At 55.2% G+C, this 24345-nt stretch overlaps 1 protein-coding gene across 3 annotated transcripts in view; it reads right to left on the bottom strand.

Annotated features, from left to right (window-relative positions):
* Positions 1-16246, bottom strand: part of SEMA4F (ssemaphorin 4F) — a 131188-nt gene extending 114942 nt beyond the window's left edge. For 2 of the 3 annotated variants that reach the window (XM_089777663.1, XM_075916064.2), the window contains exon 1: positions 16067-16246. In XM_089777663.1, coding sequence (XP_089633789.1) covers positions 16067-16223 — 157 coding nt within the window. In that variant the 5' untranslated portion in view covers positions 16224-16246. Of the gene's footprint in view, positions 1-15685; positions 16021-16066 lie in introns of those variants that run through there. The other variant, XM_075916066.2, reaches the window with a different exon arrangement.
* Between the last annotated feature and the right edge of the window lie 8099 nt (positions 16247-24345).

Genomic DNA, 24345 nt, shown 5'->3' on the forward strand with positions numbered 1-24345 from the left:
AGCATATCTTGCACCTACACAGAGGGGCCAAGCAGCTCTGCATGGTGTATGCTGCCTCTGCCCACAGGCACCGCCACAATTCCCATGGGTCGCAGTTCCCTACCAATGGGAGCTGCAGAGTCAGAACTGGGGTGGGGACAGGGCACAGAGCTTCCCCGATCACCCCTGCACCTCGGCCACAGGGCAAGTTCAGGGCTTCCAGCCAGCGACATAGAGACCTGCCACAGGCCAGATGAAATGAAGCACTTTCCTGGGTCACTAGCCTCTCTGCAGGCAGGATGGAGCTGGCCCCTCTTCATCAGGACAGAGATGAAGCCAAGCGCCAGCCCAAAGGCACAAGCAGCTTTTTAAGCTGTCCCTGTCATTGGTTTTAAAGGCCTAGATGTGCAAAGGCCAGATGCACTAGCCTGGACTGTCTTCACAAAGAGCCCTTGTTGTGGCCTCCTCCCGGCCGGATCAGGAGCCCCCTCTGCCTGCACTGTTTGCCTTGGGAACACACTGCAACCTTTGTGCTGGGTAAAATGGAACGAGAGACCCTTGTCCGTAGCAAAGTTCACGAGATAGAAGCATCCCAGGAATGGCAGCAGTGGCATTTGGCTCCGGGGCCAGGCTCCTGCCGTTCAGCGGGAAGGGGAGGATTGCAAGTGAAGCACCGAGTCCTACAGACGGCAGGTGTACCAGCTGCATGGCTTCACGTGATGGGAGAAAGGCCTGGACAGCTCACTAGTGCTGACAGACAGATCAGCTGTGGGCTCCCAGGGCCAACTCTGCCTCAGCATGCTGAGACATGTGAGCATCAGGCTCCTCCACTGGAACCTGGTGAGGCCACATCTGCAGTAGCGTGTCCAATCCTGGGCCCCCCACTACAGGAAGAATGTGGGTGCACTGGAGAGGGTCCAGCGGAGGGCGACCAAAATGCTGAGGGGGCTGGAGCACACGACCTATGAGGAGAGGCTGAGGGATTTGGGCTTATTTAGTCTGCAGAAGAGAAGAGTGAGGGGGGATTTGATAGCAGCCTTCACCTCCTTGCAGGGAGGCAGGCTCCAAAGAGGATGGAGAAAGGCTGTTCTCAGTGGTGGCGGATGCAGAACAAGGAGCAATGGGCTCAAATTGCAGGAGGGGAGGTCTAGGTTGGAGAGGAGAAAAAACTATTTTCTTAGGTGGGTGGGGAAGCCCTGGGATGGTTCCCTGGGTGGGGGGAGGGGGAAATCTCCATCCCTAGAGGTGTTTAAGTCCCAGCTGGACGAAGCCTTGGCCGGGATGACTGAGTCGGGATTGGTCCTGCCCTGGGCAGGGAGCTGGACATGATGCCTCCTGAGGGCTCTGCCAGCCCTGGGGTTCCATGATTCTATGAACCGGCGGCCTCTTTGGTCCCAGTACAATAAGCGCCCAACCCAGCTCTGCAGCTTCCTCCTTCACCAATCAGCATGTGCCTCAGGGCTCTCATTTCTCACACCACATCCCGCTGCTGGGAAGCACGTTACATGCAGCCTGTATGAAACTGCCCTGGGAGAGTTATACTACACGCCAGCAACAGACAACCTCATGTGCTACCGTTGGACGTTCCAGTGCTCCCAAGTGGTCCTGACTTAAGAGCATTTTACTCATGTCAGAACATGAGAGAAGCAAACTTGCGAGTTTAAAACCAGTTTCCCACCCCCAATACAAAGTGCACTCTCAACAGCCTAAAATTAGTAAATCAGTCAAGATTGTGTGTTAGTTTAAAATATCCAAATTCAAAGTAAAGCCACAATATCACTAAACAAAAAAACCCAGAACCTTCTCCCTTCCCTGCTCATCTGTCCTGCTGCCCACAAAGGTTTAACCACACGGCATATCATGTTAGACATGAACTTAGCGAATCTAACATCAGACTTGTATTTAAAATGAGACATGAGTGCACTGTGGGCGAGAACCTGGCCTTTGAATTTGACACATTACTAGCAAAAATAGTAAATGCGAGTATGTGATGTAACTTCCTTGCTGAGGTGTTGAAGATGCTGACTCAAATCCTAAGGTTAGAAGGGACCATCATGTTCATGTAGTGAAACCTCCTGCACATTGCAGGACACAGAACCACACCTACCCCACCCCCACTCCAGTAATTCAGCCAGTGGTAGAAGTCTGTTACAGAAGTCCTCAAATTATAATTTAAAGGCTTCAAGTTACAGAGAATTCACCACTTACCCTAGTTTAAACCTGCAAGTGAACTAGGTCCCCTGAGCAATGAAAGGAGCTTCTCTTCTCCCATGACAGATTACTTAAACAGCCTCTGGTGAGGGACCTTGCCAAAAAACTTTCTGAAAGTTCAAGTACACTACATCTACTGGAGCCCACTTATCCATGTGCTTTTTGACACCCTCTAACAGATTGCAACAAAGGAATCCAGGGGCAAAATTAGAAAGGAAAAGGCACAAAATGAGCTCAAACTAGCTACGGGAATAAAGGGAAAAAAGAAGACTTTTTATAAATACATTAGAAGCAAGAGGAAGACCAAGGACAGGGTAGGCCCATTGCTCAGTGAGGAGGGAGAAGCAGTAACAGGAAACTTGGAAATGGCAGAGATGCTTAATGACTTCTTTGTTTCGGTCTTCACCGAGAAATCTGAAGGAATGCCTAACATAGGGAATGTTAGTGGGAAGGGAGTAGGTTTAGAAGATAAAATTTTAAAAAAGTACAAGTTAAAAATCACCTAGAAAAAAGTTAGATGCCTGCAAGTCAGCAGGGCCTGACGAAATCCATCCTAGAATACTCAAGGAGCTGATAGAGGAGGTATCTGAGCCTCTAGCTATCATCTTTGGAAAATCATGGGAGACAGGAGAGATTCCAGAAGACTGGAAAAGGGCAACTATAGTGCCCATTTATAAAAAGGGAAATAAGAACAACCCAGGAAACTACAGACCAGTTAGTTTAACTTCTGTGCCAGGGAAGATAATGGAGCAGGTAATTAAACAAATCATGTCAAACCAATCTGATAGCTTTCTTTGATAGGATAACGAGTCTTGTGGATAAGGGAGAAGCGGTGGATGTGGTATATCTGGACTTTAGTAAGGCGTTTGAAATGTTCTCGCATGATATTTTTCTCAATTAACTAGGCAAATACAACTTAGATGGGGCTACTATAAGGTGGGTGCATAACTGGCTGGATAACCGTACTCAGAGAGTAATTATTAATGGTTCACAATCCTGCTGGAAAGGTATAACAAGTGGGCTTCCGCAGGGGTCTGTTTTGGGACCGGCTCTGTTCAATATCTTCATCAACGATTTAGATATTAGCATAGTAAGTACGCTATTAAGTTTGCAGATGATACCAAGCTGGGAGGGGTTGCGACTAATCTGGAGGATAGGGTCATAATTCAAAATGATCTGGACAAATTGGAGAAATGGTCTGAGGTAAACAGGATGAAGTTTAATAAAGACAAATGTAAAGTGCTCCACTTAGGAATGAACAATCAGTTTCACACATACAGAATGGGAAGCGACTGTCTAGGAAGGAGTACGGCAGAAAGGGATCTAGGGGTTATAGTGGACCACAAGCTGAACATGAGTTAGCAGTGTAATGCCGTTGCAAAAAAGCAAACATGATTCTGGGATGCATTAACAGGTGTGTTGTGAGCAAGACATGAGAAGTCATTCTTCCGCTCTACTCTGCGCTAGTTAGGCCTCAGTTGGAGTATTGTGTCCAGTTCTGGGCAGCTCATTTCAAGAAGGATGTGGAGAAATTGGAGGGTCCAGAGAAGAGCAACAAGAATGATGAAATTTAATGTGGATAAGTGTAAAGTAATGCACATCGGGAAAAATAACCCCAACTATATGTACAGTATGATGGGGGCTAATTTGGCTACGACAAATCAGGAAAGAGATCTTGGAGTTATCGTGGACAGTTCTCTGAAAACTTCCACACAGAGTGCAGCGGCGGTCAAAAAGGCAAATAGGATGCTAGGAATTATTAGGAAAGGGATAGAAAATAAGACCCAGAACATCTTACTGCCCCTGTATAAAACTATGGTACGCCCACATCTTGAATACTGTGTACAGATGTGGTCTCCTCACCTCAAAAAAGATATTTTGGCCTTGGAAAGGGTTCAGAAAAGGGCAACTAAAATGATTAGGGGTTTGGAACGGATCCCATATGAGGAGAGGTTAAAGCGACTGGGACTTTTCAGTTTAGAAAAGAGGAGACTGAGGGGGATATGATAGAGGTCTATAAAATCATGAGTGATGTGGAGAGGGCCGATAAAGAAAAGTTATTTATTAGTTCCCATAATAGAAGAACTAGAGGACACCAAATGAAATTAATGGGGAGCAGGTTTAAAACTAATAAAAGAAAGTTCTTCTTCACACAGCGTGTAGTCAACCTGTGGAACTCCTTGCCAGAGGAGGCTGTGAAGGCTAGGACTATAAAAGAGTTTAAAGAGAAGCTGGATAAATTCATGGAGGTTAGGTCCATAAAAGGCTATTAGCCAGGGGATAAAATGGTGTCCTTGGCCTCTGTTTGTTTGAGGCTGGAGAGGGATGGCAGGAGACAAATCGCTTGATCATTGTCTTCGGTCCACCCTCTCTGGGGCACCTGGTGCTGGCCACTGTTGGTAGACAGGATACTGGGCTAGATGGACCTTTGGTCTGACCCAGTACGGCCGTTCTTATGTCTAGAGAACATGACCTATGAGGGAAGGCTGAAGGAATTAGGTTTGTTTAGTTTAGAAAAGAGAAGATTGAGGGGGGACATGATAGCAGTTTTCAGGTATCTAAAAGGGTGTCATAAGGAGGATAGAGCAAGAAGCAGTGGGCTTAAACTGCAGCAAGGGCGGTTTAGGTTGGACATTAGGGAAAAAGTTCCTAACTGTCAGGGTGGTCAAACACTGGAATAAATTGCCCAGGGAGGTTGTGGAATCCCCATCTCTGGAGATATTTAAGAGCAGGTTAGATAAATGTCTGTCAGGGATGGTCTAGACAGTATTTGGTCCTGCCATGAGGGTAGGGGACTGGACTTGATGACCTCTCGAGGTCCCTTCCAGTCCTAGCATTCTATGATTCAGCGATCTCTCTCCTGCCATTGATCTCCACCCTCTGACAAACAGAAGCTAGGGACACCATTCCTTACCCATCCTGGCAAATAGCCATTAATGGACTTAACCTCCATGAATTTATCTAGTTCTCTTTTAAATCCCCCCTCACTCTTCTCTTCTGCAGACTAAATAAATCCAAATCCCTCAGTCGCTCCTCATAGGTCATGTGCTCCAGCCCCTTAATCATTCTATTGGGATGTTGATCCCTGTGAGAACTGAGCCAACCCCTGGCAGTTTGGATCACACAATGTCCTGAGGTCCTATGCATGTGTCAGTGACTCAAAGGCTACTGTGTCGCAGGGCCAAGGGTGGCTGCTCCCTATGAGCCAGGGGCCCAAATGGAAGTAGAGGTGGCAGTTCTCCTCCTAGCTTCACCCCTGCCAGTGATCACTCTAGATCACCCAGCCGCTCAAAACAAGACAGTGCCACCCTGACCAGCCCAGCTGCCCCTGAGCAGTTTGTACCAACTCAGTGGCTGGGCCAATCTGTACCCTCCTGAGCCTCTCATCAGAGATGCAACACTTCTAGTCACCCTTGCTGGGCACCTGTGTTTGGAGCTTCTCCTGTGTGTGTCACCAATACTTGACGTTGCAACAAAGCCTCCAATGCGAGCAGCTACAGCACTTGGAAAAGGAGAACCTATACCACTTTGGCATTGCCACCACTAGAGTGTGCACACACAGGCACTTAGAGCTGTCCCCCCCCCCAATGGGTGGCGTTATGAGAGTTTAAAGACTCTCACCCCAGCGGAGCCTAGTCTAGGTTAGCAAGTGGGCCGCATGAGAGGCCTCCATCTCAGTGGGCCACAAGACTGTCAAAATCAAAACAGCGTCCCAGGCTAGGGCAGTTCTGCCAACTGCACTGGGTACCTAGAGTTCGCAGGGTGTGCGGATCGAACCGTAGCAGTGCTGCGCCTGGACACAGTCAGTGTTGTGCACAATCAGCTCGCCCTCACGTCACCTGCCCCGGCATGACGTGTGTGTTACACTGAGGGGAACCAGTGGAATCATGGGCAAGAGTAAAAAAACGTCTTGCAGGCCACACAGGGAACCCCGATGGGCCATGGGCTACCCACCACTAGCATAAGCTCTCAAGCTTCCCACCCCCACAGCTGCGTTCATACCAGACTGCACCACACGAGGTGCTAATTTCCCCCCTCGCGCCGCCACGACCACCCCCCCCCCCAAAATACACGACGTTCTGGATAACAAGCCCAAGTCCACACAGTCTGAGTCGCGCCAGTGCTCCTGCCCGCGGCAAGCCTGAGACAACCTGTGCTTCACTTCCTCTGAATCGCTCTCTGGGGACAGAATAAGCCCTCGCCAGCGCTTCCTCCTGGAGAATCCAGTCTGCAGCTATGTTATTGTGATAGTCTGGCCAGTCACAACAGGAGACCACTTCAAGAGCTCTCCTGTGCCTGTCAGCAGCTCCCCAGGGAGCCCTAGCCACAGAACGGAGGTCAGACGAGGAAGGGTTTATTTTTCAACTCCTTCCACAAACCGTACAGCACAGCTGCCCAGCCCCTCCTCCACAGGCAGGAGCCGGTCTGACTGCACACCACACTGCTGCAGAAAGGAGACATGGGCTGCACGCAGGATTAGCAGCCACCATGCCAGCTGTTTCACAGTTCCAGGTCACCCAAGCATCAAACCCTGAAGACCTAATCCAGGTCCAGCAAGTGACCCAGACAGGTTTCCAGTGCTGGCTTAGCCGCAGATGCAGCACTCACAGGGACGCTCTGGGGACCAGACACATGGGATGAACCTCTCCAACAAAGCGGCTGGCCTTGCAGCTCACTGCCCCTGGACTGCTGGCTCCTCTGGCCCACTCCCCCAGGGGAGGGAGCAAAGAGCAACGCTCCCTGCCTGGGCTGCACACGGGGAGGGAAGGAGAGCAGCAGCTTGGGGGTAGGGAGAGAGTGTGACCTGGGTGCAGGAAGCTCTGCGGTGTACACTGGAGTCTGGAGAGAGGGGGTTAAAAACTCTCACCACCAGCCACGTGCTGCCCCACTAAACAGGAACCATCCCAGGACCTCACCTATCATGTTGCTCAAAGAAACTACCAGGGCTTGAGTTAAATATCTGGATGAAATTGGAGTGAAAAACAGTTTAAAACATTTTAAGAATAAAAAATGTGAAAAACTTTCATACATTTTATCGACAGCATCATCATTCAGACTCCTTTTGCAGTACTTCCCGTCCCAGGCAGGGCAGCGCCAGCGCCCGGGACCAGCTGTGCCCCCAAAAGACCAGGCCAGCCCTCCAAGCCACACCAGACCCACCTCCCTCCCCAGACCAGGGTGCAGGTGAGTGGAGGGGGCAGGACCAGTCTTCCCGAGGGGTTCTGGGATGGGGCAGGGGAGTTCCGTCTCCTCCTGGGTGCTGTTGTGGGGGATATGGCAGGAGGAACTGGGTCTCCAGTTGCTCCATTGGGCCTGGGCAGAGGGGGCTTACCTGGAACAAGGAGCGTACACAGGGCAAGGGGTCTATCCACTAAGTGCCAGCGCCACCTCCAGCCCAGCATAGTTCAGGAACCCATGCTCCCAGGCCTCGGCATAGTGTCTGGGGAAGCGAATACAGCATCCTCCCACCACCGCTGCCCCAGGCCCAGCAAAGGCCGGAGGGCACTGAGAGGAGGCGAGGGCTGCGTCATGGAGGAGGAGCAGAAGCTGTAACCTGAACCCTGTTTCCCTAGGCTGAAGCCCTCTAGCTTTGGCCCAGGGCCACAGCAAGTCTAACCACAGCCCTGGTTACCCCATTAGCACAGGGTCAGGACCCCCGCAGATCCTGACCAGGGATCGCAATAATTTCCTGTGTGTTATGTGCACCAGTATGGAGTGACACAACACAAGTTATTCCACACATGGATGGGCTGAGGGGCTGCAGTCCAGGATGGGGCTCAGAGTTGGGGCAGAGAGTTGAGCTCTAGGGTGGGAATGAAGATGAGCTTGCCCTGGGGAAAGACAGGCCTCCTCCAAGATTTCTCTCACCACAGCAGCCTGGGGCCAGTTAGAGGCTCCTCTCCATGGCTGCTGCAGCTCGAGCAGGCACAACCGAGAGGGGGGGGGGGGTCTGTGTTCCAGCTTGGGCAGCTCTGAGCTAAGCTGGGTGGAGGCCTGGGAGAGGAGCCCCTCCCTGCCACCCCAGCACAGAGCTGCCATGAGATCAGTGCAGCAGCTCCTCTGGTCCAGGGCTGGCTGAGAGAGCTGCTTCTGCCCTGGCTGTGGCAGCTTTGTGCTGGGCAGAGGTGGCGCTCTGTATGGAAGCCCTTGTTAAGCAGTTATGCAGCCGCACAGCTTAGAAGGAACTTAGATCCTGACCCACAAGCTTGGGAACCACTGGCTTAGAGTGGAGGTGAGGAATCTTTCCTGGGTCGGGGGCCATGGACCCACAGAAAAAAAAATCAGTCGGGATCCGGGGTCTGCAGGGAAGTTGAATGCCAGTGTGAGCTCCCCAATGCTGGGGGAGGCCTTAAGCCTTGGGGGCCAGATCCAGGCAATGCAGGGGCTGCATCTGACCCCTGGGCCTTAGGTTCCCCACCCCTGGCTTAGAGGAATGGGCTGCCTCAGGCAAACAAGGCAGATCGGCAACACCTGTTCAGAGACAGATTTCCAGTTAAGCACCAGCATTGTTAGGGCATCTAAAAGTGCATTTAAAGTCAAAAAGTTAACCGCACGTTACTAAAAGTGGCTAGCATCTGTTTTTCTGTAACAGTTATAAACCACCCAACCATAGCACTGCATGAGAAACCATAGCAACACAACACCCGAATAGCATACTGCACACAGTACCGACGCTGCCTGTTTGTGGTTAGCCAAAGTCATCATTTTCTTTAGATGCTCATGTATACACCCTACCCTTATTTACCTGCCCACATCTGTGCTTGCAGCTCTGTTCCTATTGCTCCCCTTGTAATAATGGCTTTGTTAGATATGAAATAAGCTTCCCACTCATATCCGTGAAGGGTACTTTTTGTCCCAGGGACAATGAGAAAACCAAAGAAGAAACTGAGGGTATGTCTACACTTGCACCCTCTTTTGAGAGAGGGATGCAAATGAAGACATTCGAAATTGCAAATGAAGCCGGGATTTAAATATCCCATGCTGCATTTGCATATTTGCCTTATGGCGCATTTCGAAATAACAGACACTGTTAAGACGTGGTTATTTCGAGAGAAGGGTTTTCTCTCGAAATAACCGTGTCTTAAGAGCGTCTTATTTTGAAACAGTGCCATAACACGAATATGCAAATGCAGCACGGGATATTTAAATCCCGGCTTCATTTGCGGTTTCAAATGTCTTCATTTGCATCCCGCTCTCAAAAGTGGGTGCAAGTGTAGACATACCCTGAGTGATCATCGAAGTAAGACAGAGAGAAGAACCTAAAAACCAGAGTTGAGTTCCTAAATAATGTTCAGAAAAATTGATGTTTATTTTGGCAGTCAGGGTAGTTCAAAGCATCAGGATACAAGTTCCAATGGGGGGAGGGCGCTGAAGAGGATGTTCCTGGGGCACAAGGTGTGTGTAAACCCAGCCCTGCACCTGTTCCAATGGAAGATTGGCGAGGTGGAGATTGAGGAGTTCAACTCCCCACTCAATTCACGTCATCTGCATCCCCACCTCTGAAGGGCTGTCTCCCGTCGACCGGAAGGGTCGGCTATTGTCCATGGGCCCAGCCAAAGGGACTCCCACACCCAGCTTCCACAGAGCAGTTAGCAATGCCAGCCTTCCTGCAGAGCCCTCTGGACTCTGCTCACAGCGCGCCAGAGCCCACGTCTCTCTAACATACAAAGGCAGAAATAAAATCCAGCAGCTGAAACTGGACAGACTAGAAATAGCCCTTTCTAACAGTGAGGGTACCCACCATTGGAACAAGTTACTTAGCGAGCTGGTGGATCCAATCATGTAAGGTCTTTAAAATCAAGCTTAGAGGCCTCTTTCTAAAGGAGACTTTGGCTCTACCCGAAGTCCTGGCCTGGATACAAGAAATGCAGGTGAGGTTCTCTGGCCTGAGCCATACAGGTCAGCCTACACGCTGGTCACGGTCCTTCTGGCCTTAAAAGCGCTGAGCCTCCCACGAGGAGGGGGCTGCCCAGTGCCCGTTCTCGCCACTAATGCCAAACGCGGTGCTGGCTAGCAAAGCACAACGACTGCTGGAAAGTCTGCTGGCTGCCAGAGGGCACACACACCCCTGCCGAGGAACGAGTCCAGTGGCACTGGGCAAGTCAGAGCAGAGATTAGACAAGAGGGAGCACACTGAAGTGACTGGGCAGCGCATGAAAGCCTGAGTAATATTTCCACCCCCTCCACTCCTCTCGTGCCCCCTTTCATGCCGAACGTAAGGTGAGGCTAGCTAGACTCAGCCAAGCAACAATCACCCCCTGCAACCCAGCAGGAGGGTCTGCTCACCTCAGACTGACTCGGCAGGGCAAAGGCCTTCCTTTGCTACCGTCTATACAGACCTGAGAGCAGAATTCTGGGAGGCACGACCGGCACACACCCTTCGCCAGAGGCCAGGTTCTCAGACCCACCATGGACACTCTGCTGGGCTCTGGCGCAAGAGACAAGGTGTGATACCTGGACTCTTCAAAGCAGAGCAGGGCAGGACAGCAGCCCATGCTCCAGTCACAGCCTTGCTAGCCCCAGGAGACAGCAAGTCATGCCAGCTCACTTGGAAGGGAAGCCCCCCCCCCCCCCCCCCCCCCCCCCCCCCCCCCCCCCCCCCCGAAACCAGGGAAAGGTGGATTCCATGTGAAAGATTACATTACCAACAAGGAGAGGCTGAGGGATTTGAGCGTATTTAGTCTACAGAAAAGAGTGAGGGAGAAACTGGTAGCAGCCTTCAACTACCTTAAGGGAGGTTCCAAAGAGGATGGAGAGAGGCTGTTCTCAGTGGTGAGGATGGAGAGAGGCTGTTCTCAGTGGTGAGGGATGTCAGAACAAGGAGCAAAGGTCTCAAGTTACAGTGGGGGAGGTCTAGGTTGGAGAGGAGAAAAAACTATTTCACTAGGAGGGTGGTGAAGCACTGGGATGGGTTCCCCATGGAGGGGGTAGACTCTCCATCCCTAGAGGTGTTTAAGTCCCGGCTTGACACATCCCTGGCTGGTATGATTTGGTTGGTGTTGATCCTGCTTTGGGCAGGGGGCTGGACTCAATGACCTCTTGAGGTCTCTTCCAACCCTGTGATTCTATGAGAGACTAAAAATGCTTGGCTTGTTTAGAAAAGCAAAATGAAGGCTGTCGGGGGATTTGATTGTGATTCACAAACATATCTAGGCATGAACACCAGAAGGGAGAAAAGCTACTGAAGTTACAGGACAGCGTTGGAAGAAGGGCACATGGGGATAAACTGGCCAGGAATAAATTTAGGATGGAAATTTGGAGATGGTGTCTTACCATCAGAAAAGAGAGGTTCTGGACACCTTTCGCAGAAGGAGTCAGGGCAAATAAGCCAACTCCTTTTAATGTGGAGTTTGATACACTTGTGAACAGCACTATAGGATATTGTTGCCTTGTTGGATTGAGAACTAGTTAAAAGACAGGAAACAAAGAGTAGGAATAAATGGTAAATTTTCAGATTGGAGAGGGGTAACTAGTGGTGTACCCCAAGGGTCAGTCCTGGGACCAATCCTTTTCAACTTATTCATAAATGATCTGGAGAAAGGGGTAAGCAGTGAGGTAGTAAAGTTTGCAGATGATACCAAACTGTTTAGGATAGTCAAGACAGAAGCAGACTGTGAGGGACTCCAAGAAGATCTCACCAAACTGAGTGATTGGGCAACAAAATGGCAAATGAAATTTAATGTGGATAAGTGTAAAGTAATGCACATCGGGAAAAATAACCCCAACTATACGTACAGTATGATGAGGGCAAATTCGGCTACGACAAATCAGGAAAGGGATCTTAGAGTTATCGTGGACAGTTCTCTGAAAACTTCCACACAGTGTGCAGCGGCGGTCAAAAAGGCAAATAGGATGCTAGGAATTATTAGGAAAGAGATAGAAAATAAGACCCAGAATATCTTACTGCCCCTGTATAAAACTATGGTATGCCCACATCTTGAATACTGTGTACAGATGTGGTCTCCTCACCTCAAAAAAGATATTTTGGCCTTGGAAAGGGTTCAGAAAAGGGCAACTAAAATGATTAGGGGTTTGGAACGGGTCCCATATGAGGAGAGGTTAAAGCGACTGGGACTTTTCAGTTTAGAAAAGAGGAGACTGAGGGGGGAATATGATAGAGCTCTACAAAATCATGAGTGGTGTGGAGAGGGCCAATAAAGAAAAGTTATTTATTAGTTCCCTAAATAGAAGAACTAGAGGACACCAAATGAAATTAATGGGGAGCAGGTTTAAAACTAATAAAAGAAAGTTCTTCTTCACACAGCGTGTAGTCAACCTGTGGAACTCCTTGCCAGAGGAGGCTGTGAAGGCTAGGACTATAATAGAGTTTAAAGAGAAGCTAGATAATTTCATGGAGGTTAGGTCCATAAAAGGCTATTAGCCAGGGGATAAAATGGTGTCCTTGGCCTCTGTCTGTCAGAGGCTGGAGAGGGATGGCAGGAGACAAATCGCTTGATCATTGTCTTCGGTCCACCCTCTCTGGGGCACCTGGTGCTGGCTACTGTCGGTAGACAGGATACTGGGCTAGATGGACCTTTGGTCTGACCCAGTACGGCCGTTCTTATGTTCTTATGACTGCAGGGGCCTGAACTCAATGACCCAAGAGGCCTTGTTACTTGTCTCAGATCTCACAAAGGGAGAAACACAAGCATGCTGACGAGTCCAGGCCCTGCTGCCTTGAGACCTGATGGGAGCAGAGTTTACTTAAGGCTCAGCCACCAATGATAACACAAATCAGAAAAATTGAATTATGGTCCATTATTTTAGGGTAGTGCAACACCAGTGGGCGGAACGAAACCTGAGACTTCTGGAGCTTAGTGTCAACTGGTTCTCAGCTATAACTGCACAGGAAACTCATTCTCTCTCTCTCTCTAAGCAAGCTCCATGAGCCCATGAACCACACCCAGTAGGTACGTGGGTTACACTAGCAGACACTGCTTCTGCATCAGTACACTAGCTGAAGATCTGCCTTAAAGTGAGCTGAGGCTTCAGTCAGAGTGACTGCAGACCTTCATCAGTGTAACAGCAGTGTGACTATTGACCCAATTCCAGGGAAACCAGTTTGTAACACGAGTGTGAATGGGTCAGGTGGTGAAGGGACCAGTATGACTAGTTCCTGAGCAGTTCAAAGACTAATGTGAAGGGGGCTCCTTGCAAACTGTTCCTCTGGCAAAAGGAGGAGGAACTGTGAACTTCCCATACTTGGAACTATCAGGATTTCTGCAGTTTCCTTTCTGGGTGTGCCAAAACATCCTGTATGCATCCTAGGTAGCCTTAGCAAAAGGCTAGCCATTTGGAACACAGTCCATGCACATCAACGTACAGGACTGCTATGCTTTTCCAGGCACAAGCTGTTAATGAGAGAGACACATTTAAGGCTAAGTGAAAATGGCAGAGATTGCTTTCCCCGTTCCACTTACTTACTGTCTACAGCATAATGTTGTTCTGAGTCTTTGGTCCTGCTGGTGACAGAGGCAATCCTTTTAGCTGGCATGCCCACTTCCCCTCCTCCTCCCCATAAAAGACAAAATGTGTGTGTGTTTGTTCTTGATCACCTCCATGCAGAAGCAACATTTTAAAAAGAAGAGCTTAAAAGCAGGACTCCACCTTGGCTCAGTGCCTTTAAACACACTGACTTTCCTGTAAGTAAAGCTTCCCTGGTCCATATTGTCTCATTTTGGATATTTACTGAATAAGCTATAGCTACAGTGAAAACGGAGGGCACATTATTCTCAACAGAATCTAATCAGTCATAATCAGGAAATATTTGACACAAGTGAATTAGTGTCTTTGCCTGGAGCTCCCTACTTTTCCATCTAAAAATGCATGTGCACTACAAAAGCCTCCACCACCTTTTCCATTTCACAGGGTCTGATAACACTGCATGCTTTCTCCTTTAGCCAGCTAATGCATTTACAACCCTCCCTCCAGGAGTCTAAATCACTCTGTACATCTATTTATCAGAAAGAATGGGGCCAAGCAAACAATGGGCTTTGCAAAAAAAAAAATCAATCTTCTAAAACCAGCATCAGGAAAATGAGGTAGCAGCTTAAGAAGGATCCTAGTCCCTGAGTCTCACTGCAGGGCTGGTATTTTTACAGTAATTATATAACCAGCAATAAGTTAATTAATTGAATCCTTGGACAAAGGAGTGCTATAGAAGGGCAACCATATCCCATCACTGTTGCACAAGGGAAACAGTTGGGCTCAGAAATCATTTCCACACAGCAGTAGTAAAATACACATGGTTGGAGCATACAGAGCCACAACCCTGTGCCAGGACCTAAACAAATATCACGGGTCCTGAAGGATCACAGTCTAAACAGTACACCCTTCAGGCTCCACTCTCCTTGCTCCCATGGATCTTGATTCAGTGTGGAGTAGGGATGTAAAGGGTTCACCAGTAAGCCCCATCCTTAGCAGGTAGGGGCTGGAGCAGCTCCTTGCCCCACAGGGCCCTCCAGCAGCCCCCTGCCATAGGTTACACACTGACTCTCTGGGAAGCTGCCTCCCCAGGAGCAGGAGCCAGCCCCGTTCTCAGGGAGGCTCCGCTGTGGTCTCTGCTGTATAAAGCTTATTTAAGTTTTTATCCTGCAGAGCCTGTGGCGCATGTAACCGCTATGGTTTTTAGGGTTACATTCTGAACACATTTTTACATCCCTAATGGGAACGTTGTGTTGGGGGTTTTGTAGCTGGAATTCAGTGAAAGAGCAATCCCAGAATAGACCAGACACGAGCAGCCAGTAAAGGCATTTGCCCACCCAGCTGAAGTACTGGAATCTAGCCCAAGCCTGGTGTGGAACCACCTGCGTACCACTCCCTGCAAGCGGTGACAGGCACGTACCTCTCCCTCCAGCCCTCTCTTGCACCCTCCCCCACCCAGACCCCATAACCCCATTCCTGTCTTCACCCTACTACCCACCCAGACCCTGTACCCGTCGGTCACAGCCCGTTCCCACACACCGAACCTTTCACTTTTGGCCTCACAAAATCTACTAACCCCAGTCCCCTTGAAGAGTTAATTAATCTGACCCTTAGGGAGGGGGGGAAGCCCTGAGCCGTGGCACCTTCCCCCATAGGAGTGGAGTGCAAGGGGAACACTGGTGCCCCAAGTTGGGTGGGTGAAGTGAATGTCTCCCTTCTTCCTGCCTATCAGCTGGGGGCAGGGCGGGTTGTAAATAATAGAGCACACAACCCAGAGGAGAAACCAGGGCTCCAGAATCTCACCCTTCTTCTGCTGCTGCTAAGTAGCTGTGAAACCCGCCACCGGGAACCTATGCCTTGGCTACCTCAAGGGGCTGGTTCCTACAGAGGATAACAACTTACTACCCACTCCATTAGTTCAAGACTAACAGTGCTGATTAATCACAGGGTAAAATTAGGGCGTTGAAATCCTTTTAAAAAGCTAGGAAGTAACATTTCAAGAGCGACACTACAAGAATATGAAGGTTGCCAAGCCCAGCAGCATAAATTTAGAAATAGCAGATTGATTTACCGGCAGCACAGCCTTAATCCGCCACTCCAGCTCCCCCCGAACGAGCCAGGGTCCTGTGAAAGTCCTGCGCCCAGGGAAGGTCTAGCACAGGGCTCAGGCTCACGGGGCCACATGAGGCCTGGACCCGCGAGGGCTGCATTTCCTAGCCCGGCATGTGCGTGTCAGTCACCGGGAGCGAGGTCCCTGGTCAGAAGGAAACGGGAGCACGGGGGCAGATGCAGGCGCAGTGGGGCGGCGCGCGCTGCACCGCGGGGACCCCCGCCCCGCACTGGAGAGCGGGTGCTGGGACATCACCCAGTGCCCATGGGCGAGGCTGGCGAGCCGGCCGGCCGCGGGCGGGGGGCTCTGCGCCCCGGGCAGCCGGGACCCCGCGGCACTTACCCTCGAAGGGCCGCGCGGTGCGGGGCAGGGCGGAGCGCGCGATCGCCGCGGGCAGCAGCAGCAGCAGGAGCCGCAGCCCCAGGCAGGTCCCCATCGTCCGTCGCGCGCTCCCGCGGCCGCTGCACCAGCGAGGCCCGGCCCCGCCCAGGTGGCCCATGACGTCACCTCGCGCACGCCCCTCCGAACAGGTAGCGCCCGGCTCCTGCCGGGGGCGGGGCTAAGGTTCGTTCGTCCCGCCCCCGAGCTCTGCCACGTGAGCCTCCCACCTCCCCCCCGCAGAACCCTTCCCCCGCAGCCTTCTGCCCCCCCGCCCCTCCTGCCGGTCCCCGCACATCACCTCCCCCCCGCAGCCTTCTGCCCCCCCGCCCCTCCTGCCGGTCCCCACACATCACCTCCCCCCCGCAGCCTTCTGCACCCCCCGCCCCTCCTGCCGGTCCCCACACATCACCTCCCCCCCGCAGCCTTCTGCCCCCCCGCCCCTCCTGCCGGTCCCCACACATCACCTCCCCCCCGCAGCCTTCTGCCCCCCCGCCCCTCCTGCCGGTCCCCACACATCACCTCCCCCCCGCAGCCTTCTGCACCCCCCGCCCCTCCTGCCGGTCCCCACACATCACCTCCCCCCCGCAGCCTTCTGCACCCCCCGCCCCTCCTGCCGGTCCCCGCACATCACCTCCCCCCCGCAGCCTTCTGCACCCCCCGCCCCCCCTGCCGGCCCCCCCTGCCCCCCACATCACCTCCCCCCCGCAGCCTTCTGCACCCCCCGCCCCTCCTGCCGGTCCCCGCACATCACCTCCCCCCCGCAGCCTTCTGCACCCCCCGCCCCTCCTGCCGGTCCCCGCACATCACCTCCCCCCCGCAGCCTTCTGCACCCCCCGCCCCTCCTGCCGGTCCCCGCACATCACCTCCCCCCCGCAGCCTTCTGCACCCCCCGCCCCTCCTGCCGGTCCCCCACATCACCTCCCCCCCCCCCCCAGCCTTCTGCACCCCCCGCCCCTCCTGCCGGTCCCCGCACATCACCTCCCCCCCGCAGCCTTCTGCACCCCCCGCCCCTCCTGCCGGTCCCCACACATCACCTCCCCCCCGCAGCCTTCTGCACCCCCCGCCCCTCCTGCCGGTCCCCGCACATCACCTCCCCCCCGCAGCCTTCTGCACCCCCCGCCCCTCCTGCCGGTCCCCACACATCACCTCTCCCCCGCAGCCTTCTGCCCCCCCGCCCCTCCTGCCGGTCCCCCCCCCGCACACCCCCCGCCCCTCCTGCCGGTCCCCACCTCCCCCCCCCGCAGCCTTCTGCACCCCCCGCCCCTCCTGCCGGTCCCCGCACACCTCCTCTCCCCCCCCAGCCTCTGCCCCCCCGCCCCTCCTGCCGGTCCCCGCACAGCACCTCTCCCCCGCAGCCTTCTGCACCCCCCGCCCCTCCTGCCGGTCCCCGCACATCACCTCTCCCCCGCAGCCTTCTGCCCCCCCGCCCCTCCTGCCGGTCCCCCACATCACCTCCCCCCCCCCCCGCAGCCTTCTGCACCCCCCGCCCCCCCCTGCCGGTCCCCGCACATCACCTCCCCCCCGCAGCCTTCTGCACCCCCCGCCCCTCCTGCCGGTCCCCGCACATCACCTCTCCCCCGCAGCCTTCTGCCCCCCCGCCCCTCCTGCTGGTCCCCACACATCACCTCCCCCCCGCAGCCTTCTGCACCCCCCGCCCCTCCTGCCGGTCCCCACACATCACCTCTCCCCCGCAGCCTTCTGCCCCCCCGCCCCTCCTGCGGGTCCCCGCACAGCACCTCCCCCCCGCAGCCTTCTGCACCCCCCGCCCCTCCTGCCGGTCCCCACACATCACCTCTCCCCCGCAGCCTTCTGCACCCCCCGCCCCTCCTGCCGGTCCCCGCACATCACCTCCCCCCCGCAGCCTTCTGCCCCCCCGCCCCTCCTGCCGGTCCCCACACATCACCTCCCCCCCGCAGCCTTCTGCACCCCCCGCCCCTCCTGCCGGTCCCCACACAGCACCTCTCCCCCCGCAGCCTTCTGCCCCCCCGCCCCTCCTGCCGGTCCCCACACAGCACCTCTCCCCCGCAGCCTTCTGCACCCCCCGCCCCCCCTGCCGGTCCCCACACATCACCTCCCCCCCGCAGCCTTCTGCCCCCCCGCCCCTCCTGCCGGTCCCCGCACAGCACCTCCCCCGCAGCCTTCTGCCCCCCCGCCCCTCCTGCCGGTCCCCACACATCACCTCCCCCCCGCAGCCTTCTGCACCCCCCGCCCCTCCTGCCGGTCCCCGCACATCACCTCCCCCCCGCAGCCTTCTGCACCCCCCGCCCCTCCTGCCGGTCCCCACACATCGCCTCCCCCGCAGCCTTCTGCACCCCCCGCCCCTTCTGCCGGTCCCCACACATCACCTCCCCCCCGCAGCCTTCTGCCCCCCCGCCCCTCCTGCCGGTCCCCGCACAGCACCTCCCCCCGCAGCCTTCTGCACCCCCGCCCCTCCTGCCGGTCCCCACACAACCCCCCCCCCGCAGCCTTCTGCACCCCCCGCCCCTCCTGCCGGTCCCCACACATCACCTCTCCCCCCGCAGCCTTCTGCACCCCCCGCCCCCCCTGCCGGTCCCCACACATCACCTCCCCCCCCGGAGCCTTCTGCCCCCCCGCCCCTCCTGCCGGTCCCCGCACATCACCTCTCCCCCGCAGCCTTCTGCACCCCCCGCCCCTCCTGCCGGTCCCCACACATCACCTCCCCCCCGCAGCCTTCTGCACCCCCCGCCCCTCCTGCCGGTCCCCGCACAGCACCTCCCCCCGCAGCCTTCTGCACCCCCGCCCCTCCTGCCGGTCCCCACACATCACCCCCCCCCCCCCCCCCCCGCAGCCTTCTGCACCCCCCGCCCCTCCTGCCGGTCCCCACACATCACCTCCCCCCCCGCAGCCTTCTGCACCCCCCGCCCCCCCTGCCGGTCCCCACACATCACCTCCCCCCCGCAGCCTTCTGCACCCCCCGCCCCTCCTGCCGGTCCCCGCACAGCACCTCCCCCCCCCCGCAGCCTTCTGCACCCCCCGCCCCTCCTGCCGGTCCCCACACATCACCTCCCCCCCGCAGCCTTCTGCACCCCCCGCCCCCCCTGCCGGTCCCCACACATCACCTCCCCCCCGCAGCCTTCTGCACCCCCCGCCCCTTCTGCCGGTCCCCGCACATCACCTCCCCCCCGCAGCCTGCACCCCCCGCCCCTCTGCACCCCCCGCCCCTCCTGCCGGTCCCCACACATCACCTCCCCCCCGCAGCCTTCTGCACCCCCCGCCCCTCCTGCCGGTCCCCACACATCACCTCCCCCCCGCAGCCTTCTGCACCCCCCGCCCCTCCTGCCGGTCCCCACACATCACCTCCCCCCCGCAGCCTTCTGCACCCCCCGCCCCTCCTGCCGGTCCCCACACATCACCTCCCCCCCGCAGCCTTCTGCACCCCCCACAGCCTTCTGCACCCCCCGCCCTCCTGCCGGTCCCCACACATCACCTCCCCCCCGCAGCCTTCTGCACCCCCCGCCCCTCCTGCCGGTCCCCACACATCACCTCTCCCCCGCAGCCTTCTGCACCCCCCGCCCCTCCTGCCGGTCCCCACACATCACCTCCCCCCCGCAGCCTTCTGCCCCCCCGCCCCTCCTGCCGGTCCCCACACATCACCTCTCCCCCGCAGCCTTCTGCACCCCCCGCCCCTCCTGCCGGTCCCCACACAGCACCTCCCCCCGCAGCCTTCTGCACCCCCCGCCCCTCCTGCCGGTCCCCACACATCACCTCCCCCCCGCAGCCTTCTGCACCCCCCGCCCCTCCTGCCGGTCCCCACACATCACCTCCCCCCCGCAGCCTTCTGCACCCCCCGCCCCTCCTGCCGGTCCCCACACATCACCTCCCCCCCCCCCGCAGCCTTCTGCACCCCCCGCCCCTCCTGCCGGTCCCCCACATCACCTCCCCCCCCCCCGCAGCCTTCTGCCCGTCCCCGCACCCCTCCTCCCCCCCCGCAGCCTTCTGCACCCCCCGCCCCTCCTGCCGGTCCCCACACATCACCTCTCCCCCGCAGCCTTCTGCACCCCCCGCCCCTCCTGCCGGTCCCCGCACATCACCTCCCCCCCGCAGCCTTCTGCACCCCCCGCCCCTCCTGCCGGTCCCCGCACATCACCTCCCCCCCGCAGCCTTCTGCACCCCCCGCCCCTCCTGCCGGTCCCCACACATCACCTCTCCCCCGCAGCCTTCTGCCCGTCCCCGCACAGCACCTCCCCCCCGCAGCCTTCTGCACCCCCCGCCCCTCCTGCCGGTCCCCGCACATCACCTCCCCCCCGCAGCCTTCTGCACCCCCCGCCCCTCCTGCCGGTCCCCGCACATCACCTCCCCCCGCAGCCTTCTGCACCCCCCGCCCCTCCTGCCGGTCCCCACACATCACCTCCCCCCGCAGCCTTCTGCCCCCCCGCCCCTCCTGCCGGTCCCCACACATCACCTCCCCCCCGCAGCCTTCTGCACCCCCCGCCCCTCCTTGCCGGTCCCCACACATCAGCCTCTCCCCCGCAGCCTTCTGCACCCCCCGCCCCTCCTGCCGGTCCCCGCACAGCACCTCCCCCCCCACAGCCTTCTGCACCCCCCGCCCCTCCTGCCGGTCCCCACACATCACCTCTCCCCCACACACCTTCTGCACCCCCCGCCCCTCCTGCCGGTCCCCGCACATCACCTCCCCCCCGCAGCCTTCTGCCCCCCCGCCCCTCCTGCCGGTCCCCACACATCTGCACCCCCCCCCCCTGCAGCCCTCCCCCCGCAGCCCCCCCCCGCCCCTCCTGCCGGTCCCCACACAGCACCTCTCCCCCGCAGCCTTCTGCACCCCCCGCCCCTCCTGCCGGTCCCCACACCTCACCTCCCCCGCAGCCTTCTGCACCCCCCGCCCCTCCTGCTGGTCCCCACACATCACCTCTCCTCTGCAGCCTTCTGCACCCCCCAAGGTGCCTCACACCGCTCCTGCTTCTTCCCACACACTGTCTCTCCCTCCCCCCACTCCTTTTCCCTGCAGCCTTTCAGACCCTCTCCCAGGGCTCCCAGAAATTGTCTCTGCACACAGCTCTCCCCAACAGCCTTCTGCACCCCATCTCCCTATGCACCCCCCTTCTCCATCTCTCCGCAGGGAGGCCCAGGAGCTTCTCAGCCTCCCCCTCTATCCGCCTCTCTCCTCCTCCCCGACACACAGTTCTTTCTGCAGCCAGCCACCCCATCTATTCCCGGAGAGGCGGGATGAGCTACTATGGGTATGTCTACACTTGCCTCCTCCTTCGAACTAGGCAGGCAAATGAAGCATACCGAAGTTGCTAATGAAGCGCGGGATTTAAATATCCTGCGCTTGATTAGCATATTTGTGGCCGGTCGCCATTGTAAAAAGCCGGTAGCTCAAATTAACTCACCACGTGTAGACGCGGTAGTCCGATCCAAAACTCTTCCCTCAAATAAACTGTTATTCCTCATGCAATGAGGAGTAACAGTTAATTCAAAGGAAGCGTTTTGGATCGGTCTATCGCGTCTATATGCAGCAAGTTAAATTGGGAGACCGGCCACAAATATGCTAATCACGCGCAGGATATTTAAATCCCGTGCTTCATTAGGAACTTCGGTATGCTTCATTTGCCTGCCTAGTTCGAAGTAGGGGGCAAGCGTAGACATACCCATAGACAGGAGCCCGGGAAATCTGAGCTGAATTCCCTGCTCCACCAACAGGAAGTCTCTGGGACCTTGGGCTGTGTTGGTCATGGCCGAGCAGGCAGATAAGGCAGGGGAGGTAATGATTTGTTGAGCTAAGGTCTGTATTGACAGATCCAGGTTTTGGAGCCATACACAGCTCTGCTGCAGGTTGGTGGTGCACCAGGTGCGGCGCTGCAGCAGCACAGCTGTGTCCGTCCCGCTGCGGCAGCGAGCAGTTCTCACTGTCCACTGGAGAGAGCTGTCCTGTGACGCAGCATACACATGAGGGCTAATGGCGCTCAATGGGGTTGACTAGTCACACCTCTCCGTGCCATACACTCTGCAGAGTAGGCATCAGTGAAGACATGGTCCAGAGCATCAGAACAGATTATGGGAGAAGTGGCCCATGTTCCCCTCTGAGTAGAAGAAGGTTAAAGGACAGACAGGGAAAAAGGGAGGAGGGGTTGCCTTGTATATTAAAAATGTACACACTTGGACTGAAGTGGAGATGAACGTAGGAGATAGCTGTGTAGAGAGTCTCTGGGTTAAGCTAAAAGGGGTAAAAAACGAGGGTGATGTCATGCTAGGAGTCTACTACAGGCCACCTAGCCAGGTGGAAGAGGTGGATGAGGCCTTTTTTAAACAATTAACAAAACTATCCAAAGCCCAAGATTTGGTGGTGATGGGGGACTTCAACTATCCAGACATATGTTGGGAAACTAACACAGCGAGGCACAGGCTATCCAATAAGTTTCTGGACTGCATTGGAGACAACTTTCTGTTTCAGAAGGTTGAAAAAGCTACCAGAGGAGAAGCTGTTCTGGATTTGGTTTTAACAAATAGGGAGGAACTAGTTGAGAACTTGAAAGTGGAAGACAGTATAGGGGACAGTGATCACGAAATTATAGAGTTCATGATCTTAAGGAAAGGTAGAAGGGAGACCAGCACAATTGAGGTAATGGATTTCAGGAAGGCAGTTTTTGATAAGCTCAGAGAACTTGTAGGTAAGGTCCCATGGGAAGCAAGACTGAAGGGAAAAACAACTGAGGATTGCCTGTGTACTGCCGTATTGGTTTTCTGTTGGGAAACCAATACGGCAGTACACAGGCAATCCAGGAAGTTTTTGGAGAATGTTGGGGATAACTTCTTGGTACAAGTGCTGAAGGATCCGACCAGGGGCCGTGCACAGCTTGACCTTCTCCTCACAAACAGGGAGGAACTAATAGGGGACGTAGAGGTGGGTGACAACCTGGGAAGCAGTGATCATGAGATGGTAGATTTCAGGATCCTGACCAAAGGAAGGAAAGAGAGTAGTAAAATACACACCTTGGACTTCAAAAAAGCAGATTTTGACTCCCTCAGAGATCTGATGGAAAGAATCCCCTGGGATGTTAACATGAAGGGGAAAGGAGTCCAGGACAGCTGGCAGTATTTTAAAGAAGCCTTATTGAAGGCACAGAAAGAAACCATCCCGACACGTAGCAAGAGAGGCAAACCTGGTAGGAGACCGGATTGGCTTACAGGGGAAATCCTTGGTGTACTTAAGCACAAAAAGGAAGCTTACAGAAAGTGGAAACTTGGACAAATGACTAGGGAGGAGCTTAAATGTATAGTTCGAGAATGCCGGGGGGTTATCAGGAAGGCGAAAGCGCAAATGGAGTTGCGACTGGCTAAGGATGTGAAGGATAACAAGAAAGGTTTCTACAGGCATGTCAACAAGAAGAAGGTGATCAGAGAGGGTGTGCAGTCCCTAATGGATGAAGGAGGTAACCTAGTGACAGAGGATGTGGGGAAAGCTGAAGTACTCAATGCTTTCTTTGCCTCTGTATTCACGGACAAGGTCGGCTCCTGGACTTCTGTGCTAAGCGACGCAAGATGGGAAGAAGATGGACAGCCCTTGGTGGGTAAAGAACAGGTTAGGAACTATTTAGAAAAACTAAACGTACACAAATCCATGGGTCCAGACTTAATGCACCCAAGGGTACTGAAGGAGTTGGCAAATGTCATTGAGGAGCCTTTGGCCATTATCTTTGAAAAGTCGTGGAGATCGGGCGAAATCCCGGATGATTGGAAAAAGGCAAATGTAGTGCCCATCTTCAAAAAAGGGAAGAAGGACGATCCAGGGAACTATAGGCCGGTCAGTCTTACCTCGGTTCCTGGAAAAATCATGGAAGGGATCATAAAGGAATCCATTTTGAGACACTTGAATGAGAGGAAAGTGATCAGGAATAGTCAGCATGGATTCACAAAGGGCAAGTCGTGCTTGACCAATCTGATTAGCTTCTATGATGAGGTAACTGGCTCAGTGGACATGGGAAAGTCAGTGGATGTTATATACCTTGACTTTAGCAAGGCTTTTGATACGGTCTCCCACAATATTCTTGCCAGCAAGTTAAGGGAATGCGGATTGGATAAATGGACGGTAAGATGGATAGAAAGATGGCTAGAAGGCCGGGCCCAGCGGGTAGTGATCAACGGTTCGATGTCAGGATGGAGGTCGGTTTCTAGTGGAGTGCCCCAAGGTTCGGTTCTAGGACCGGTTTTGTTCAATATCTTTATTAATGACCTGGATGAGGGGATAGATTGCACCCTCAGCA

Source organism: Pelodiscus sinensis, chromosome 4 (genome assembly GCF_052426305.1).
Source record: "Pelodiscus sinensis isolate ZL-2025 chromosome 4, ASM5242630v1, whole genome shotgun sequence".
NCBI lineage: Eukaryota > Metazoa > Chordata > Testudines > Trionychidae > Pelodiscus > Pelodiscus sinensis.